The sequence below is a fragment of the Aulonocara stuartgranti genome, assembly GCF_965226115.1.
Source record: "Aulonocara stuartgranti genome assembly, chromosome: 2".
Classification (NCBI taxonomy): Eukaryota; Metazoa; Chordata; class Actinopteri; order Cichliformes; family Cichlidae; genus Aulonocara; species Aulonocara stuartgranti.
Window position 1 is genome coordinate 21,364,604 of NC_138940.1, and position 21,281 is coordinate 21,385,884.

Consider the following 21,281-nt stretch of genomic DNA (forward strand, 5'->3'; position numbering starts at 1 on the left):
CACACACACGGGTGAGTCAGTTTATTAAAAACAAGTTGAAGACGATATCAAAATTGACAAAAAAGCTGTTTATGACTAAAAGAGGGCAAAGTGTTTCTACTGTGGCTGCCAAGACCACAGACAGAACTGTTCATCTGCAAAAGCATGATCAGATAATTTACAGGCTTCATCAGCAGTTATCCTCAGTTTTGTGCAGAACAGCAACGGGTACCAGAAGAAACTGGAGCACGGGCAGTTCTTGGATCAGCTTCTGCTCGGTGGCCTTGCATACAGAAGCTGCCAGATCAGTGAGAGCTGAAATAGTGCCCTGCTCTGTGCTAGTGCTGGACTTCTCAGAGCTGTAAGGCACATGAATAATGAGTATATTTGAGATTGTGTCTTTGAAAACTTCAGCAACCATCTGAGCAGGCCTGTGTGTGACTAATGCCACCGAGCAGGCACTCCCACGTTTGTTTCTTGTTATGCCTTTTCCTTCCCACCTGGTGCTAACTTGGTGTTGCAGTTTTTTCGCCTAATGCGCTCTGCCCTCCAACCAGCTGCTCACAACTCCTGTGGACTGACTGGTGAATCTAAATCGTAGGCTGTGTGCAGCAGAAGTCTTTCAGAAGCCAAACATTTCATTAAGATAACATGAAGATCATGAGCAGAAAAAAAAATGAAACAAAACATCTGGAGCACAAACGAGAAAAAGAGCAGCACGTCTGATATATGTCACGTTTCTGTGTGTATACAAAGACCAGAACGCACAGGAGTCTGTTCTCAGTCTTTCGAGTCCTTCAAGAAATGTTTTCTTTGTTGCACCACAGGGGATTTGAAAATACCGTCAAATTTCTACGTCGCTCTCTTTGTCGTTGTCGTGGTCACCATCGTAGAACTCGTTTGCTGCCTCCGGCCTGTGGGAGTCACGTCATGAACAGTGAGGATTGTGCACACCAATCTTTTATAAATACACGCGTGTTGCTGACTCGTGCTGACCTGGTGTAGTTCTCCTCAGCTCCCCTCTCATCGGGGTCGGGCTCGTCGTTGCGCTCGTAGCTCAGCATGTCGGACGGGACGTCGTGGATCTGAACGCTGGGCGCGTGGTTCAGCATTTTCAAGTTCTCAAACACCGTCTGACGGATTTGCTCCAAATACTGCAAACACGTGAACACAGCGAGAGGGTCGGCCGACTGCATGTCAGGATCTCTACTGTGCACTTTACACCAATGAAAAGAGGAATGATGCTTTTACCTGTCGGGAGTTCTGGTTTTCTATCCTGGTGCTGACATCAGGGTGCAACGTGAAGTCTGGAGCAAAGTACTCAAAATACTCTGCAGACGAACCAAATCAGACAAACAGGATGTTCCAAGTATTTCTGTTCACTTTCCTTCTTGTTTCACCCGCAGTCCTCTGTAATGTCACGTGTAGCGACTCTAAGAGTAACTACTAACTGGCTTTTAATTTGTTGTTTATGCATAAATCATTTTTCAGGCTCATTGTGACATCCTGGACAACAAGAACGCACAAAAACAATCCAACAAAGATATTAAAATCTCACTGAAACATGAAACATAGCTCACCGCTGTAAGGCAGCTCATCACTGATGGATTCATCCAACAACAGAGACGTCTCATAGGTCCTACAACACAGCACAGATTATTATCATCATCATCATCATCTTAAAGCTGTATTCATGGAAAGTGCACATCAGACTGACCAACAGCGAGCCACGTTCCTCACTGTGTATCCTCCTCCTCCCAGAACCAGCAGAGGGATCTTAAAGCTCTTCACAAACTCCACACACTCACTGAAAACCACACACACACAGATTATGTTGCAACTATCAGTACTCATGTGCTGGCTGTTTAAAAATATTTGAGTTCAGCTGGAAAAAACTTTGTCTCACCCGTGTCCTCGGATACTGAGGTTGAAGCAGCCCAGCCTGTCACAGCCCAGCGAGTCCGCTCCACACTGCAGACAGACACACACCAGGTGAGGCAATCGCACACACGCAGATTAAATCATACAGAAGCAAATGATAGGAGCTACTGACTGACCTGCAGGACGATGCAGGTCGGCTGGTAATAATCCACCACCTGTCTAATAACAGGCTGGAACAGCTGCCTGTAGCCTGAAAACAAAACATGCAAACACGTTGGTCGAATCTCATGTGATAGTCACAGAACAATAAGAAAGTGTGACCTCATGTGTTGTTGCTCTCACTCTGGTCATCGATGCCGTCTCTGAGAGGAACATTGAGGCAGTAGTACCGGCCGCTCTCTGCCCCGACCTCGTACATGTCACCTACAGGAAGCAGAGCGAAGAACAGATGACGAACTTCTGTTGTTGCTGGACTTTTAATTCCATTCAATGTTTCCACAGTCAGAAAAACAAACACTACTTTAGAGTCTTATTTAAAAATAAAATAAATAACACTGCTAAACAGCTGACTCAGTGACAAAGGGCAGCCCGGACAGAGTCCAAGACAAACTTAATAGGGACCAAACGGCTCATAACAACAGGGTCAGATACACCCTGAGTCTACGGATAGAAACCCGCCTGGAATACACTTATCATTTATCTGCTTATACAGCTGACAGAGGACTACTTCAGTATTTCTATGTCTTTAAATTGGACTTTTGGGGCTGAATATGCACGCAAGTAAAATAATAAATGATATAAACACCACTATGTGGACAGCAAACATTTGTTAGATAATTAAAGCTGCATTTACCTGTCCCTGGGAAAAAGTAGTTTCCATATTTGTGAAAGGACACGGTCATGACTCGGTCTGTGAGGTAAAAGGCTTCCTGGACGCCATCGCCATGGTGAATGTCTATGTCAATGTAAAGAACCCTGGGGTGGTACCTTGAACAAGCACAGAGCAGGAGATTTATGTCACAAACAGACACGGTAAAGATTCGAGGAGAGTTACTCCGGAGCGCCGTCTTACTTGAGGAGCTCCAGTATACTGATGACGATGTCATTGACATAGCAAAACCCAGAGGCCTACACCAACACAAGAACCAAAAAAGACATTTAACTCAAATGAGCTGAACAGAGAAGACACACATCAATACATGTGGCTTTGTTCTAACCTCAAACTTTTTGGCATGATGCAAACCTCCGGCCCAGTTTATAGCAATGTCACAAATCTGGAAAATAAAGCAGAGTCAGCATCAGTTAGAGCTCACACCTTTAACTGACCACGAAGCTGAAGACCATGACAGTTTTAAAGGATGGAAAGCAAAACAAGAAATCAGAAATGTCTTTGATGAGTAACGATTTTAGTTTTTAAACACAAACTAAAATATTCTCACAAAACTCCTCAATGCTTCTCCTATCCTCCCTTTAAGTTCACTTTTTTCTGATTAGCTGCCCTTTACAAACAGAAAGGGGGTGTCCAAATTCATGGGCTGCATCCTTCTGAGGACCCGGCCTTCACGGTCTACGTGAGGATACAGCCCATGAATTTGGTCACGACCAAAGACTGAACAGCAGGTCTACTGCTGCTGGGAGAGAGAGAGATACGTTCCCTCCAGCAAACATGAAGAGAGGCCTTTCTTCTTCTTTCTTACTTCAGCTAGAGAGCCTTGGCCACATAGAACAATCAATGACTCAACCTACTCCTCAAGGATATCACATAAATGAGTGTCTCTGACGACACTTTAAGTTGTAATTCAAAATGAAACCAACAGATGCCACCCTAGGCTACCTCAGTCTTGTTTTGTTTTGTTTTTTCTCTGTAGCACCAAAACCATCAGCTGGGTTTATGTGTGCGTGGTACCTTGTGGTTGAGCTGAGTAGCCCCCTGTAAGGATGCTCCCGTGTATCTTGAGCAGAACTCAAACAGTCCTGGAAACACCGGACTAAAACACACAGACATGAAATATTTAAGTTATGGGTTTGTCAGCCATGATGATCAGAGAGGCTTTTATGCTGAAACATTTACAATCCTGACAGATGAGATGTAAGAAAAGGAAGTTAGCTGCTTGAAAACTACAGTCCTTAGTTCCTATGGAAGCAGTAAAGGTGTACTTAGTTTTTCACAGGTCTTGTGAAAACTTCATTAAATCCTTCAGATTCTTTTTCTCGATAAAAACGTATTTAACGAGAAAGAGACACTCACCAGTCATCTCCCACATTAAACGCGTTGAGACTTTTTGTGAAGCCCTGCATGTTATTGGGGCTGACCTTCTGTAGGAAGTCAATGTAGTCTTCAGAGTGGAAGCGACACATGTCATGCTGAGACGCTTTGTAGGGCTTAAACACCTGGTGGGAATAAGAACATTTGATAGAGTGCAGCATGAACTTGTTGTTTCTAATAAAAAACAAACAAACACAAGATTTATCAAATGTTTTTTCAGTGTGAAAAGCATCAACAGGTGTGAACACGTGACAGTATCTGTCACTACTGCTCGCTCACCATCATTTTCTTGTAAAGTCCATAGTGCAACACCAGACTGTGAGTGAGAGACAACCGGTGAGGCTTCATCGGGTGGCCAGCACCTAACAGAAACACACAGTTCATGCATTACAGGGCTTATATCTGCATCTCACAGACATTAATTAGGTAAAAAAAAAAAAGAATTAAGTGTACACATTATGGCTAATCACCTAAAAGAGAAACACGGTTGAAATTGGTACAATTTATGACGAAAGAGATTTGGAACACTGAAACAGCCATCCATGCGCTGTTACAAAAGCGAAAATACTTGAGGTAATTCGCAAAATAAAAATAAAAAAATAAGCACGGTAAGTATATCCTGTGAGCATGCGTATTGCAACACTAAAGTTTGAATTTGTACAGTGTATCATTTCGTAAAAGCAGCATTAGCGTAGACAGACATATTACTTTATTTATCGTTACTGTTACACAACCGCCACGTTATCCATTCAGGACACCGTAGGAAGCACCGAGACATCCTAATAAAAGCTTTACAGGCAAATACTGAACACAGGGCTACAATACGCGTCAATAACGTTACATCTTAAGGTTAAAGGCGCAAGCAAAGCCCAACTGTAATATATAAACAAATCAAATTAAATATTAAAGCGTAGCAGTGACGCAAAACTAAATGTTAAAAAGAAAGAAAAGAACTGAGAAAATAAGAATAAAGCACAGTCTCGTACACATTAGCATGTAGCTAGCTTTCCTTAGCATCAGCTCCCTGAGTAGGCCGGTTCACTATAATAATTAAACTTACCGTAGTGGAAATTGCCCACGTCTGGGTCGTAAAAGTAAGATGTTCTATTGGTCATTCTGAAAGCAATGTCTCCCGACTTTCTACGAAAAACTGTTGTCGTCTTTGCAGCTACAAAACCCGCATTTTTCTTTCAATTAGCAGATAGCCGCCATAGTAAACACCGAGGCGTCTGCGTCATCACACGGAGACAGCAGCGACGGGGAGGGGATGGGTGGGGCCACGGAGCCGGAAAGAAAAACAACAAAACAGCCGCAACAGATGGAGAGAAAGTTACACTAGCTTTCTGTATTTTTCATTACATGAAGGTAAAGAAGTGCAATTAAAAAAGAGTGGAAAGATACCTTGAGCAATGTGCTTAAGTTATACAGTACATATAATATACAGTTTACTTTAATAAACTCATCCACACATAATTAAAACTTATATTTTTTACAAATCAGTGCAAATACAAATCCCCTGGTCGGGTCTTAAAATTAGGAAAATAAAATCTCAGACTGAACAGCATAACACGGCATATGATATACACTGTGTTATTTATTTATTTATTTTTAAATAGAAAATACAGAAGCAGTGTGTGAAAAGCCAATGCACTTTTAATGTTTCAACTGTGATTGAGAGAGTAACACACTGGATTGGTGTGAGTGTAAAAAGTTTTAGCAGTTGGCTAAAAGGGCATTTAAAAGAATTTGAAGTGCATTATTCTGCAGTGAGAAACATTGTAGAATAATCCGGTCTGTTTTAGATCCCTCAAGCAGACGTGTGTAACTACCACACACAGAAAGCTCCGGGACCGGATAACATCCCAGGTCGTGCTCTCAAAGCATGCCTTCACGATGTCTTCTCAGAAATCTTCAACTTGTAGTGCCCTCATGCTTTAAGAGGACCACCATCATACCTGTCCCAAAGAATCTGAGCTGCCTCAATGACTATCCCCCAGTAGCATTCACCTCCATCGTTATGAAGTGCTTTGAGCATATAGTTCACATCACATCTTTACTGCCTGCTAAGACCTGCTAAGGATTTATTTTCCTTTCTGTTTACCTGTATAAATCCTATGTATACCCAATGTTACACAAACCTGAGAAAAAGAAAAGAAAACAAAGCTTATCCTAACCATTTGCAAACCAATTTTAATCAGTTTTAACCCTCTTTTTGATGTATGTCATATGCAATTATTATTTTTCTTTGCTCCCCAATAGCCACAACTTGGACAAACAGTTCAATAAATCTGATCTGACACTGTTAGAATACTTTTCTGGTTAAAATCTGTTGCATGCTATCACTTGGCAGTGTCAGGTTTAAATGTAGTTCATGTTTACCTTTGAGCTATTTTTAGAGGATTATTTTGCTATTCAGGTGATTTTGACAGCATCTATTATTCATCCAAGACAGCATGTCTCTGCAAGCTTACTGACAAATTAGATGAGGACGAATTCAGAACAGCACCAAAGCACTAACAGTGGCACCAGTTTCATTCTTGAACACCTGCTCATTTAAAAATGATGAAGCGGAACTTGCTGGAGCTTCTCTGCATCATAAAATGCTTTTTTTTTAAAGAAAAAAAGGGCAGACTGTATACACGTGGCAATGAAAGGACGCTAACAGAGGTAGGAAACAAAGCAACCATGTTACTGTCTATCCACTGTATCCAGCATCAGTAAAAGTCAGTAAACATGTGGTCGCACTGTGAAGCTTTAAAAGTTTAATGTCTTTCAAAGATGCTCCCACTGAAATTTCCTCTTCATCATTTCCTTCACCTCTTCGTGCCCGTCTGTATTCTTCTTGTCTTGTCCACGTGTGTCCTCCTTTTTTTCTGCAGTAAAAAATAAAAAATCTGTGTGTGTGTGTATTCATATCCTTGTGAGGACTAAAAAATTGGAAGTTTACTATACTTGTGGGGACCAACAGCCCTTATGGCAGGGATGGGGAACTCCAGGCCTCAAAGGTCAGTGTCCTGCAGGTTTTAGATGTGTCCTTGATCCATCACAGCTGAATTAGATGGCTAAATGACCAAATTTCTGGTCCCCACGAGTTTGAAGGCATTATAGAGACTAAAAATGTGGTTTTAGTGTCAGGGTTACAATTGGGTTATGGTTAGGGTTAAGGTTAGGCAATCCTTTTTCATGGTTAGGTTTAGGGCTAAGGGGCTATGCCCCAGCAATATGCCACACCACACCACAAACACTGGTAAGGACCAAGCAACAACTTCTGGCACTGGAAGCTTAAAAACCTGGCTCCAAATCCCAGTCAGTCATTATAAAAGAGGCAACTTTACAGCATCATTACAACCTGTTCTAAAAACAGTTTGGTCCCTAAGGATTTTGGAGAAAGGTGTGAAAAAGGGAGGGCAGGAGGGGAGGACGGGAGATATTATTAAAAGACAAGGACTGTTCAACGAGTAAAATTCAATCACTTTAAATGAGAGACTGGATCTATGCCTGTGTTGCTGCATGAAAGGTTATATGAAAATCCCAGGGGAGTTGATACAGTTTAGTGCAGGGTAAATGGGTTATTGTGCAGTATTGTGGTTAAGTTTATAGTAACACACTATGTTGGGCTGGTGTACAGGAGGGGAAGGACAGGTGGTCATCCATGAATTTTAAGGAGTGTGCTGGAGAGGCTGGCACAACTAAAGCCTTCACTCTGCAGTATGTGTGTTGGCTTGTCAGTCGTTTTGCGCTGGAATTTCTGGAGGTATGTTTGATTTTTCTATCTGCGCCTGTTTGCTTCCTCTCACCCTGTCTCTGTTTCCCTCCCTGCTCCGTGTTTTTCTGCCTGGAGCTAAAAGGCAGTGCTGCTCTGGAATTGAATCATTTATGTATTATTCATTGCTGAAGTTGCAAGTTACAGAGAGTTCAACACAGGTTAGCACAGGTGTCTCCATCATTAAGAATTATAAGAATTTACCTTTAGGCACTATTTAAAGCTCCTTTTATTTCCCCAAAATAATATTGAACACAAATTGTTTGTACTGGGGTTTCATGTCTTGTGGGGGAAACAAATGTTTGCTAGAAGATCACATTTACAGTAAACAAGCTGTCCTTACCAGAGCTCGACTAACACAGAAATCATTAATAAAACTATTTTGAAAACTTAAAATAAGATAAGATAACCTTTATTAGTCCCACACGTGGGAAATTAGTTTTGTTACAGCAGAAAGTGGACAGTGCAAATTTACATAGAAAAATTAGAAAAACACTGGAATAAGATAAGAATAAGATACTGAACACAACTGTATAGAATAGAATAAAATATAATACTATGTACAATAGGATAAAATAGAATACAAATGCTATATACAATTGAGTATAATACAATGATGCCAGAAAAGTATTGCACTTAGTGTTATTGCACATGTGTGGATGTGTGTGTTTGATCAGTTGAAGTCTTTGTTGTGGAGTCTGACAGCAGTGGGGAGAAAAGACCTGCGAAATCTCTCCGTCCCACATCGTGGGTGCTGCAGCCACTGAAGGAGCTGCTCAGTGCTGTCAGAGTCTCCTGCATGGGCTGGGAGATGTTGTCCGACAGGGATGACAGCTTAGCCACCATTCTCCTGTCACTCACCACCTCCACTGGGTCCAGAGGGCATCCTAGAACAGAGCTGGCCCTTCGGATCAGCCTGTTCAGAGTCTTCCTGTCCCCGGCAGAGATGCTGCTGCCCCCCTCCCCCAGCAGAGCACAATGTATAGATTTAAATGTATTAATGTATAAATGTAACTTTTTATTTGCAATAATAATTTAATGTGTATAAAGGACTGAAGCCAATACCAAGATGCATAGTAATACTAATACTACTAATAATAAAATATTAATGACAGGTGCACAGTCATTACCACTATTCATGTTGGACAACCTTTTGTTCAGTTTGCAGCCAATCACAGAGCCAACTTTAATCAGTTTGTTCCGTCTGTTGCTGTCACAGGTTCTCCCATCAGACAGCACTTCCCACGATGGACTAATGACTAATAGAAAATCTGCATCGTTCTGCAACAGGAGTCTGCTCATCTCTTTTCTGTAGCCTCTGTCTTGGTCTCCCAGTTCAGCCGATGCAGACACCCAGGTACTCGTACTCCTCCTCCACATCAATATCCTGTCCCAGGATAGATGCTGGTCACACAACCTTCCTCGTCCTTCTCAAGTCGATCCCCATCTTTCAGACAATTCCTCACAGACCTACTGTGCTTGGTGTCTCTCAAGCACAGCAATGTAAAACACACAATTTATGAGCGACACAATGAACACTATAAATAAACCACAGTATAAACAGTCTAAATCCTTATATAAAAAATACAGGATTACAAAAATTAATACCACAGAATGTACATAAAGTGCAGCTGCAGTCTGGCAGTGTGAAGCAATGTGACAGTTCAACTGTTTAGAAGGGAGATGGTGAGGGGAAAGAAACTGTTCTGCAGGCTCTACCGTCTACTAGAAGGCAGCAGGTCAAAAAGTCTGTGTCCAGGGTGTGAGGGGTCTATGATGATTTTCCCTGCCCGTTTCCTGGTTCTTGAGAGGTGCAGGTCCTGGATGGAGGGCATGGGGGTGGCGATGATCTTTTCTGCTGCCCGTACAGTCCGCTGCTGTCTGCACTTGTCCTGTTTAGTGGCTGTGATGGAGGACCACAGGACAGACTCAATGACTACAGTGTAGAACTGGATCAGCAGCTCCTGTGGAAACCTGTACTTCCCCGGTTGTCTTAGGAAGTACATCCTCTGCTGGGTCTTTTTGCGGATGGAGGAGCTGTTGGTCTCCTACTTCAGGTCCTGGGAGGTGGTGGTACCCAGGAGTTTGAAGATCTCCACAGTAGACACAGGGCTGTCTGATATGGTTGAGGGCTGTCTCCTGAAGTCCACTGTCATCTCTACAGTCTCAAGCATGTTCAGCTCCAGATTGCGCTGACTGTACCAGAGCACCAGCTGCTCAACTTCATGCTGGTACGCAGACTCATCACCATCCTAAATAAGGCCAATGACGGTGGTGTCATCTGCACAATACTATTTAAAGGCAAACTAAAGTCCACAAATAGGATCCTGGCATAAGTTCCCGGACAGTTGAGATGTTGCAGGATGTCCCATGTTCACTGCATCATCCACCGACTTGTTTGCCCAATAATCAAACTGCAGGGGGTCCAGATGGTGTCCCATAAATCATCTGTTAGTGCTCTTTATCCTTCTCTTGCTGACACATCCAGCCACTGCAGAATTGTCTCTCTGTAGGTGGAATGACCCAAAGTTGTACTGAAAGTTTAAGGTGTACAATTGAACTGGAATGGAAACAGCAGAGTCACCTGTGAAGCTCCTGTACTGCACATCTGCAAATCAAAACAAGTACTGCTCGCACTGCAGCCTGTCTGTTTGGTAGTCAGTAATCCATGATACACACGGTGGATACTGACAGATCCTCACTGTACAGTTGTCACGCTCTAGAAAGGAGTAAGCTCTCTGCAGATTTGATCATCCACTTCCACATTAGGTCTGTATGCAAACTGCAAAGGGTCAACAGATATTTTCATCTGTGGCCTTAGGTGGGAGAGCCCAGTCCCTCCAGTAGCTGTGTCACATGTGATGTGGTGGTGACTACTACAGTACAGGAAGTGGACGGGAGGTTTGCCTTAAGAAATAAATACACAAATGTGACTCACAATCGCAGACAGACCAAAATCACTGAAGGAAGGCCTGAGTGTGTGGTGGAAGAGGCACACGGGAATTGAATTAAAATACATTTTACTAATATTACCAACTGGTGACAGCAGCCTTCTCTGGATATATCCAGTGCTGAATATATAAATAACACTCAGTTATAACACAGTTATAACACACTGTTGATCCTGCAGCCTGTAAAACAGTCAACCTTGGACCTTTTAAACTTTAATAACTGCATCACACTTGTCAGAGTTCGAGGCTTGTCAAGATTTTTATTTGTATAGCTATGAAGTGTGTGTGTGTGTGTGTGTGTGTGTGTGTGTGTGTGTGTGTGGGCTTCCTCCTTAGCTGGCTTGTTTTGGCCCCAGGGTCCAAATCTGTTCTGTCAAGCATCTGTCTCTGCCCGCTTGTTAAGACACACACACACACACACACACACACACACACACAGAGGACAAGCGACCTCTGCAACTCATGCCTGTGTGTTATCGCCATGGCAATATAGACAACACACAGAGGTGTTGTCTGTGACATATATAAGTAGTAACTATCATTTTAAAGTGCATCAGAGTTTAACTGCAAAGAGACAGAAATCCACAAAAACTGACACTGATATTTGCAGTTACCTACTATCAAAGTATCTATGTCAAAGTTGAGGCCAGAAAAAAAATGGCAAGTGAGCTAACAATAAAAAGTTTGCTTGTATTTTATCCAACAATGACAGGATTATATTAAGGTCAATATGAATAAATCCCAGATGTTTTTTTCGAATCAGGAGGAAAATCTCTCTTCCACGATTTTTCTTTCAGCTTGTACATAATGTTTTTTTCTTCCTTTGGTTTTCCTCTAGTGCGCAAAGGATGTCAGGGGAGGTGTTTCAAACTCCAGCATGTTTCAAGGTTGCCAGCAGAACTGAAAAGCTGGAATGGAAGAAGCGCTGTGTAATTCTCAGCTGTCAGCACCTTCCTGTTACATGCGCTAATGTTGTGCATATTGCCTGGACAAATTTAATGCACTACATGCACACACATTTGCTTTTGATTCTTCATAATCCAGAAAGAAACTTTGAGGTTAAATTTGAAGAATGATGCTGTTGCTTAAGTATCTTATTTAGGCCCCAGTCATGCGGGCCGAGGCGGGCTGGCAACTACCTGCAACCAGTGATCACTAATGAAAAATGAATACCCTGACCGGTGAGGACTTTGAAACTGATTGCAAAGAGTCGAATGATGCTGCACTAAAAGCCTCTTTGCAATTGTTTTGGTCACTCGTGCATTGCTGCAGTTGACTGTAGTTTGAATGGATTTACTTGCTAAATGGTTGGGTCAGGGCGCCGGGTCTATGAGCCAGCATTTTGAGTTCATTTTGTAAGTCTGATTTTTTTATGATGTATTAGAGTAATGGTAAGTTCTAGTGTTATTATTAGCGTGTCTTTGTTAGGTTTTGTTTAGTTAAAGTTTCATCCATGCTTCCTTGTTTATGTGTCATATTCTTTCTCCTGTGTGAGTCTCTTGTCCTCTATGTAAGATTTTTAATTATGACTGTGCCTCGTTCCCCTTATCTGTTTTCCTGTTCCTCTCCTTGTGTATTATTCCATCTTCCCAGTCTGTTCTGTGTTTCATGTCTGCATTTTCCATGTCATATTGTCATCTCATTACTACTACTACTGCCCATCTCCCCTCCGGGCCGCCAAAGATAGATCTCCAGAGATTTCTGTCCTAGGCCATTCTTTCTAGATGGGACCAGGTGTAGCCCATCATTTTTGCTTCTGCCTCAAGTTCTCATCACCGGGTGTTTCTTGGGCGGTCTCTCTTTCGCTTGCGTGGGGGTTCGATCTGAGAGCCTGATATTTAAAACCTTTTAGTTTGCACATAATAATAGCCTATTTGGTGGTTTGGTGGGCTGTGGATCTTCCAGTTTGCATGTCTAGTGTATCTTGTCTTGTGCCCAAAATCGTCTTATATCTTTTATATATAACTGCGAATGCATAGTGAGAGAGACTTAGAAAGGGTGTATGCCTGCAGGTGTAGCCATCATCCTGAACTTGTGCATCAGGTGTTATTGTTCTTTAATTCTCATACAACATTCATCAGTTGCACCAGGACAGTTACCAAATGCCTCCAGGACAGCTTAGTGTGCAACGCTTTGGCTTAAACTTGTCAGCGGTGCTGCTTTCAGAGGGTGATGATTGACTTTGTCATGGAGGCTGAGTCACTGGACTGCGCAGAGCATCCTCATTCTGTTTCTCAGGACAAGAGAAAGAAGAACTCCAACTCCCCCAGTGTCAATTACACTTCAGTCTCACCAAAGTTTGGCTTTGAAGCTTGAAATGATGGGTGTGTATTCCTGCAAATATGTTAGCATCTTTGAACAGGCCCATCACCAAAGCTACACGGAGAAAGGCAAATAATGCCTTAAGAAGAGTCAACAAGTTTTGGCAGTAAACAGTCCTCAGACAGTCTTAGTCATCAAGGGCTTATTAAAATGTTGCCCATGAGGAACATTAAACTGGAATTAATTATGAGACATTCATTTAATATCTTCACCAAAGGATTAAGCAGACTGAGTAATGTGACTCTAATGTCTCTGATATAACTATTTCTACATATACACAGGATATGTTTAAAATACAAAGCAAAGCAAAATGCTGACAAGGTCGGGTTTGATCTTCCTGGAGCCTGGACAGCAGGAAACTTGAGTCTCATCACTCAATCATTGAGTCTCTGAGGAATCCTAACTTAAAAGTTTTATGATCTCTCCAGATGACAAAAGGCTGTTCGGCCCCCTCCAACTAATGTTGTCTCTCCTCTAGAGCCAGTTTCACTGCGAGTAACTCGCAGTCTCCCACATCATAGTTTTTCTTGGGTGGTGTTTGTCAGTGTGAAAAGAAGGGCCAAGGCTGCAGCTTACCTTGTGGGCCAGAGCGCTGAGCAAGTATTGCCTCCACCCCTGAGTCTGCTTCATCTACGGATGCATATTGTAACAACCCTTATTGTGTTATAGCACCACTAGGGGGGTTGCCCTACTATTGTAGTAGTTGGGGGAGTCTCCTAGTGGGTGTGTGAGTATAGCGTGGCAGCCATTACATGCTGCTCGTGTTCTGTTCTCAGGATAGAGCTCACCATTGTAACGGCCTGGCGCCGGCGACTACCGATCCCCGCACATGTATGTACGGACAGAGTAGAGCTGTGGAGACCTGGCTTGTGCGGTCTTATGTTGCTGACAATGAATAAAGGTCTGTTGTTTAATTTAACTGACTGGCTTCGAGTTATCCGGCTAACCTCCCAGTGGGGCATGCCCAGAACACCTCACCCAGGAGCCACCCAGGAGGCATGCTTGTCAGATGCCCGAACCACCTCAACTGGCTTTTTTCAATGTGGAGGAGCAGCGGCTCTACTCTGAACCCCTCCTGGATGGCTGAACCGCTCACCCTATCTCTAAGAGACAGGCCAGCCATGCTTTGAAAGAAGCCCATTTATGCCGCTTGTATCCACAGTCTCGTTCTTTCGATCACTGCCCACAGCTCGTGACCATATGTGAGAGTAGGGACATTGACTGAGGAGTATGATCCCCTGTAGTTTTAACACACCCTCAGGTCTCCCTTCTTAAAGATGGGAAGCACCATCCCAGTCTACCAATCCAGAGGTACCGCCCCTGAACCGTCGTGCGGCGCATAAGCACAGATGACAGTCGGGATCTATTCCCTGACCCAGAGGGAACAAACCCTCTTGTCCAGCAGGAAAAACCCCAATGTAAAAGCAGCAAACTGAGGGGATACTAGTCCGCCTCTCATGGATATTCCTTGTACTACAGAAATAATATTGCCAAGTATGCGACATAAATAAGATTCAATTGTAACAATCAGATTTTCCTTTCCAAGAAACATAAACCATTTCCTTATGACACAACATGATGAATACCTGGCTATCCCAGTGACAGTAAATCACTCACTGCATACAAGCAATAAAAACTTGAATCACTGTAACAGTACAACACACATATATGTGTATTTTTACTGACTGATAAATGAGCTGTGAAATGCTGACAACAGTCACCGTGCAAACAAAAGCCAAAAAATCAATTACAGATGTGCACATGGTGTTTTACAGCTGTGTGGCTTTGACAAAAGGGATTTAGAACTTTGTTAATATGCTCTTAAATTAAAGTTTGGCTGTGCAACAATAAAATATTTTAATTAAAATCAGCAGAGATCACAAACATTAGAAAGAAAAAAAAATTGTGTTGTAGCTGTGGAGGCTGCAGGTTTGTCTGGTAAACCAAAAAGGGAAGTGAAAAGTAAACAGCAGTTCCCAGAACACTGAAAACGTGACCTCTGAGCAGTAAAACCCACTTTATGTGACTTATGAAAATATTCTATGAGGCACACCAAAAAATTCTCCTGATCATTAAATTGCTAATAATTTTAGGAATACCACAAGACTGAGTAACATCAAGCTTCATGAAACAAACAGAAACCTGTTGAAGCAGGCACGGCTGAATTACAGTTCGCAAGTGTTCACAAATGTTGAGAAGCTCCACTTCCCTCAGGAGATTTTTATGAAAATGAATTCTTCTCATGACCTTTACTTTTATGTAATTGATACAACTTTAATACTCATAATAATCGGCATTCCTTTGATGCACCTGGAAATTATGTAAATTCAACACAGCTCATAAAACCTAACAGAGGCAGGAGCATGTTTCCTAATAACAATTAGGAAATGATGTGAATGCGTTTTGTAATGTTTACTTCATTTTGTCCTCATGTAATGGAAGCTACGTGATAGCGTGTTCATGTAATTTTGTTTGAAGATCAATTTCATGCTTTCTGTCGACTTCCAGTGTTTCAATTCAATTCAGTTTTATTTATACAGCCCCAAATCACAACAACAGTCACCTCAAGGTGCTTTATATATATTAGACCCTACAACACGTTTTCAACTTCTGGATGTGGTTAGATGTGCAGCAGACCATATCCATCTTCAAGTTGGTGACTTGTCACTGAGCAGTTTTTTTCTTTTTTTTTGTCCTTTTGTGGTGGACCACTGGAGGGCTCCACTCACACCCAGTTCTCAGGAAGTGTTGCTGTGTTTTGGAGGGAAAAGTATTCAGTTGTGTGGTGATGAGGAATAAACGAGGAGTGTTAATCGAGAGCTCTCGTGTCGTCTGTGTTTACCTCCACACTTTTTCTAATTTTTCTAAGGTGTAAATACACTTGCTGCCCTGGAATCATGAGCTTTGGAGAGGGTTGGGATTTTTAAAGGGCAGCAATCACATATGCTGATGGCTCAGGGTTAGGGCAAGATACTTGTCATCAATAATGAGTTAGCCATCACAAGGTATACAAATATTTGACAATGCAGAATATTTTAACTTACAAAATTCCTCCTAAAAATGATTATTATCATTATTTTTCTCAAAAAGCAGAAACTTGAGCTGCTGAAAATAAAAGACATTTGCAACACACTGTAAATGCTTTATAGCCCGTTGGCTGATGGAATCTTGGCTCCGTGAAAAAGCTGGCGATGAAGAGAAGAGAGAAAGTGTGTGACAAGAGAGAAAAGATGGGAGACATACAGGTGCTTCACTTCCTGCAGATACATCAACACAGCTGGGCTGGATAATAATGCGCAGAGTTGAAAGAAGAGAGTGGACAGGACTGGTACCAAAAATACAGAATGATAAAGAGAAATGAAGGAAGGAAACCAGACCCATGAGACACAAACATGTTCACAAACAGATCGACACCTGACAGGCACGACGAGGTATTTGCAGCTTTCAAACAAAGTCTGAGAGAATTGTTACTGTTCTTCTTTGTGTCACTGTCACCTTTGTACGGTTGACCTTTGTGGAGCTGAGGCTGATCACAACCCTTTAGCTCTGACTAGTGCAAAAAAAAAAAAAGCAATGCATGTTAGAAAATGCCAGACATGCCAGACATCGTGGTTTGGGAACAGCTGTGTGAAGGACCAAAAAGCTCTCCAGAGAGTGATCCGTACAGCAGAACGCTGCTGCAGGATTGCTCTCCCCCCGCTTCAGGACACCTACACCAGGAGATGCCGGACTAGAGCAGCGCAGATACTGAAGGACCCGTCCCATCCTGGCAACAAACTGTTCCAACTTCTGCAATCTGGTAGAAGGTTCCGCATCTTCCGGGCAAGGACAGAGAGACTCAAGAGGAGCTTCTATCCCCAAGCCATCCGTGCCCTAAACACACACACCCGCCCTCTCACATCATCTATAATTGACTGAGACAGGACTCTCTTCCAAACACTCTAAACCAAGGCACAATGTACATTTCAAATTCCTTTAATTTTAAATATGTTTATATTGTCTATCCTGTAAAATAGTCAGATGTCTATTCATATTAATGTACAGAATTCACCTGCTTGCTGCTACTACTGCACATTCACGCATAATGTTCTTCCTCTACACCCCCCCCCCCAATTTTTGCACATGTCGAGGAGCGTGTCAGGCTACATTTCACTGTGTGTTATACTTGTATAACTATGCATGTGACAAATAAAGAACCTTGAACCTTGAACAAGCAACTTCGTCTGCTTTTAGATTAAATTCAACAAGACTTATTGTTACTGACCTGTCTGAGACCTGTTTGACTCTTAAGTAACATATCGCAGCGCTTTCACTGTAATAGCATCTGTTAAATGGTCAGTGGTGTGGAGGTGTCACAAGCAGGAGACAGCTTAAACTGTTTTCATTTACGGCGTTTATAGTATCAGGTATCACTACTTGTTTAGGGTAAAAATAATTATGCTGGATAATTTTACCTTAACCCTAAAAACACGTAAAATAACTTACTTTTTAAACTGACCATGGTAATGAGGTAACATATTTTACATGGTCTCAGTTCACTTTAGGTTTTTTCTGATAGCCCACAGTTAAGCTTAAATTCTAACATACTAAGTTGCTAATATATCAGTGTGAACAAGGTAAACATAGTTAGAATAATGTGTCCCAGGAATCCCAGGGGTTATTGTTGGGGGCTTTTTGTCTCCTGCTAGGGTCTCCCATGGCAAATTGGACCTGGGTGAGGAAGTAGACAAAGAGCGAGTTAACTGATCCTCGGCTACTGAGAATAGCAACTGGGACATGGAATGTCACGTCTCTGGTGGGGAAGGAGCCTGAGTTAATGCGTGAGGCTGAGAGATACCGGCTCGATACAGTCGTGCTCACCTCAACGCACGGCTTGGACTCAGAAACCAGTCTCCTGGGAGGGACTGGACTCCGTCTCAGCCTGAAGTTGCCCTTGGTCGAGGTGATGGCCTTGCGTGGGTATCTTAGTATCCCCTCGGCTTGCTGCCTTTATATTGGGGTTTTTCCCAGTGGATCAGAGGGTTTGTTCCCTGCACCTTCAGGTACAGGTCCTGATTGTCCTCTGCGCTTGTGCACTGAACAACAGTTCAGAGTACTGTGTCATCCGCTGAGAGACTTCAACGCTCATGTGGGCAATGGCAGTGAGACGTGGAGGGGTGTGATTGGGAGGAACCCGAGCGGTGTTCTGTTACTGGACTTCTGACCACAGTTTGTCCATGACAAACACCATGTTCGAAAATAAGGGTGTCCATGAGTGCACGTGGCACCAGGACACTCCAGGCCGCAGGTCGATGATTGATTTCGTAATCTTATTATCAGATCTTCAGTCTTATATTCTAGATACTCAGGTGAAGAGTGCTGCTGATATGTCATCTGATCATCACTAGCTGATGAGTTGAATCAGGTGCAGAGGAGGATGCTGGACAGACGTGGGGCACCTAAACGTATAGTGAGGGTGCCCTGGGAAGGCCTGGCAGAGGCCCTGTGCGCAAGATCTCCAACTCCCACCGATTCAATTTAATTCAATTCAATTTTATTTATATAGCGCCAAATCACAACAAAAGTCGCCTCAAGGCGCTTCATCACTACCACCACCAGCAGAGCCTCAACAGCATTCCAAAGGAGACTGGGGACATCGAGTCTGAATGGACCATGTTCAGCATCTCCAGTGCTGAAGCTGCTGAGCTGTGACCACAAGGTGGTTGGGGCCTGTGGTGGTGGTAACCCCCAAACCAGATGATGGCTCTACCTGCTGACTTCGACTGAGAACTTCATCAGGCCACCGCCATTGGGATCTCCTTAATCCCACTGGGTCGTCTTCCATAGAGGAAGCAGAGTCTGGGGACGACTCATCTATCTCCAGCAATGAGGTCACTGAACAACTCGCTGGTGGTAGGGCTCCTGGGTCGCTCTGACTTCCTGAAGGCTCTGGATATTGTAGGGCTGTCTTGGTTGACACACCTCTACAATGTTACGTGGAGATCAGGGGCGTTACCTCTGGATGGGAACCACCATCCCGATCTGCCAATCTTTAAGAAGGGGGACCGCAGAGTGTGCTCCAACTTTACAGCCTTACTAAACTATGTTTATGTTTTATATTTTTGTTTAAAAATTGAATATTCTCATTCACCTACTTTATTGTACACCTGATTGTCATGAACCGAAGTTCCACGCACAAGCTGGACCCAGGAGCAGAACACACACACACAGCGGTACGAGAGAACAAAAAATAAACTTTATTATAACTGAGGGTGTCCCGGGAGGGTAGAAGGGAAAAAAACCGCACGGAACCAGAAAAACCGAGGGACCGGGAGGTGAATCGCGCAGGAACGCCGAGAGCGGGACTGTGGGAGGCTGAAACAGAAAAAGGAAAAAAGGATTATTGGGGTGCGGGAAAACGGCAGCATACGAGGGGAAGTAGAGTACGCGTCTTACGATGATAGCGGGGCCGAGGGAACCGGAGGGAGGGGTGAGGGTCCGTGGGGAGAAGCTTCAGAAAGGTCGAGGCGGCTGGGGCTGATTGTGATCCAAATTCCGGACAGGCAGGTGGACAGACTGGTGGCTCAAACACGCCGAGCTGTGATCTGAGTATACAAGGCAGAGTTAGTGTTAGTTCACACGGATAGGTTTACATAAGGGCTTTCCCGCAGGTGTACGTTACCGCTGAAGGACGACTACGGACTGGCGTGGAGCAGCAGGCTGGGCAGGATTAAATAGTCCACCTGGTGATCGCCCGGGATGGGATGCAGGTGTGGAGTTAGCAGCCACGCCCACGGGAGTGGGCATCCCATCAGCACCTCGGACGCCGGGCCGCGGACCATGACACTGATATCACTTTGCCTCACCATATATGCTTATAGAGCCAGATTGCATCTGAGAGCACCTACTGACACTGTCATTGGACAATTCCACCTTCTCTGGAGCTGTAAAATTAAAATAATGATAATAAAAAATTTTTTTTTAAAAACTGGTATGGAGCCCAGCAGCTGAATCACAGCATCAGCTAAACCACAGTCAACAAGTGAATAATCTACCTGATAATATGTAGAACAGAGCCTCCCCTCCACTAAACCTATTACAAATACACTAGAGACTTCTTTTCAAATGTGTGTAATCACTTTCTTAGTCTACAGGAGTGTATTATAGGGCAAAGAGACAAAGAGAAAGGGAAAATGGCTTATAGACATATAAGAGGTGTTTAGGTGAAGCACAAAGAAAGAGAACTTGAGAGCTTACGGGATTACTGCTCCAGGAACAGAGAGGAAGATCACCAGAACATCATACAAAAGTTAAGACAGAATAACAAAGCTTTAATCTGAAGTCTTTGGCCGAGAGTCTCAATAGACAAAGAAAACAAGTGAAATCCTACACCGAGGCAGAGAATGCTCCCAGTGATGGGAAAACAGCATTTTGCTGAAGGTCTTTTTCCATAGCGTTTTATGTGTGGGTGTGAGACGCATCACATTCAGACATGGTCAGACAAGTGTCTCCTAGGACATTCCCGCAACTGGTAAATAAGAAAAAAAAAGATTTTAAATGGCTGAAGATGAGCTGGAAAAAATAAAATCTCACACACATCTAAAAATTATTAAGAAAGAGGGAAAAAATAGAACGTCAAAAACGTTTTTTTATGTATTGATTAAAGAAAGTGACAGAACAATAATGGGGAGACTTGGCGGAATGGAACTGGCACCAGAGACTATCATTAGTATGATAAGCTAACGAGTGAAATATGTGTTTGCATGTGTGCGCACATGTGCAGTTGATAGAAAAATGAAGAAATTAAAGAGTGATGCAAAATTATAGCTATTTCTTGATTAGAGATACTCGAGGATTGGCAAAGTAGAAATGAATGTACTTACACTGGGATGCATAGAAAAAAACCCAAACAACTAATTTAATAGTAATAATTTAAAAATACTGCAAATAGAGACAAAAAGTTCACTTCATATTTTGGTATGCTCTATAGTTTGTCAAATATGGCTAAAATAATATAATATGGAAACTGGGACTGAGAATAAATATGTGCTAACATATAGTATTTTCCTGTTAGTTTTTTTTTAACATATGTTACAATACCTAAGGTTAAAAAAATTATAGAAGAAATGGGGAAACATTA

The 21,281-nt window shown here is 42.8% G+C and overlaps 1 protein-coding gene and 1 long non-coding RNA gene across 2 annotated transcripts; one reads left to right on the forward strand and one right to left on the reverse strand.

Annotated features, from left to right (window-relative positions):
- Positions 1-6: 6 nt before the first annotated feature.
- hdac3 (histone deacetylase 3) lies at positions 7-5,400 on the reverse strand. The gene is made up of 15 exons (XM_082510397.1): positions 5,187-5,400; positions 4,406-4,488; positions 4,109-4,251; positions 3,767-3,848; positions 3,078-3,134; positions 2,933-2,988; positions 2,714-2,847; positions 2,203-2,283; positions 2,037-2,110; positions 1,886-1,950; positions 1,697-1,786; positions 1,560-1,618; positions 1,231-1,310; positions 976-1,133; positions 7-893 (listed from the first exon to the last, which is right to left on the reverse strand). The coding sequence occupies exons 1-15, from the start codon at positions 5,239-5,241 to the stop codon at positions 824-826; spliced, it is 1,287 nt and encodes a 428-aa protein (XP_082366523.1). The 5' UTR covers positions 5,242-5,400; the 3' UTR covers positions 7-823.
- Positions 5,401-8,199: 2,799 nt separating this feature from the next.
- On the forward strand, positions 8,200-15,974 carry LOC309687885. Its single transcript, XR_014270891.1, has 3 exons — positions 8,200-8,869; positions 9,109-9,246; positions 11,679-15,974. It is a non-coding gene; the product is annotated as an uncharacterized lncRNA (long non-coding RNA).
- Positions 15,975-21,281: the final 5,307 nt, after the last annotated feature.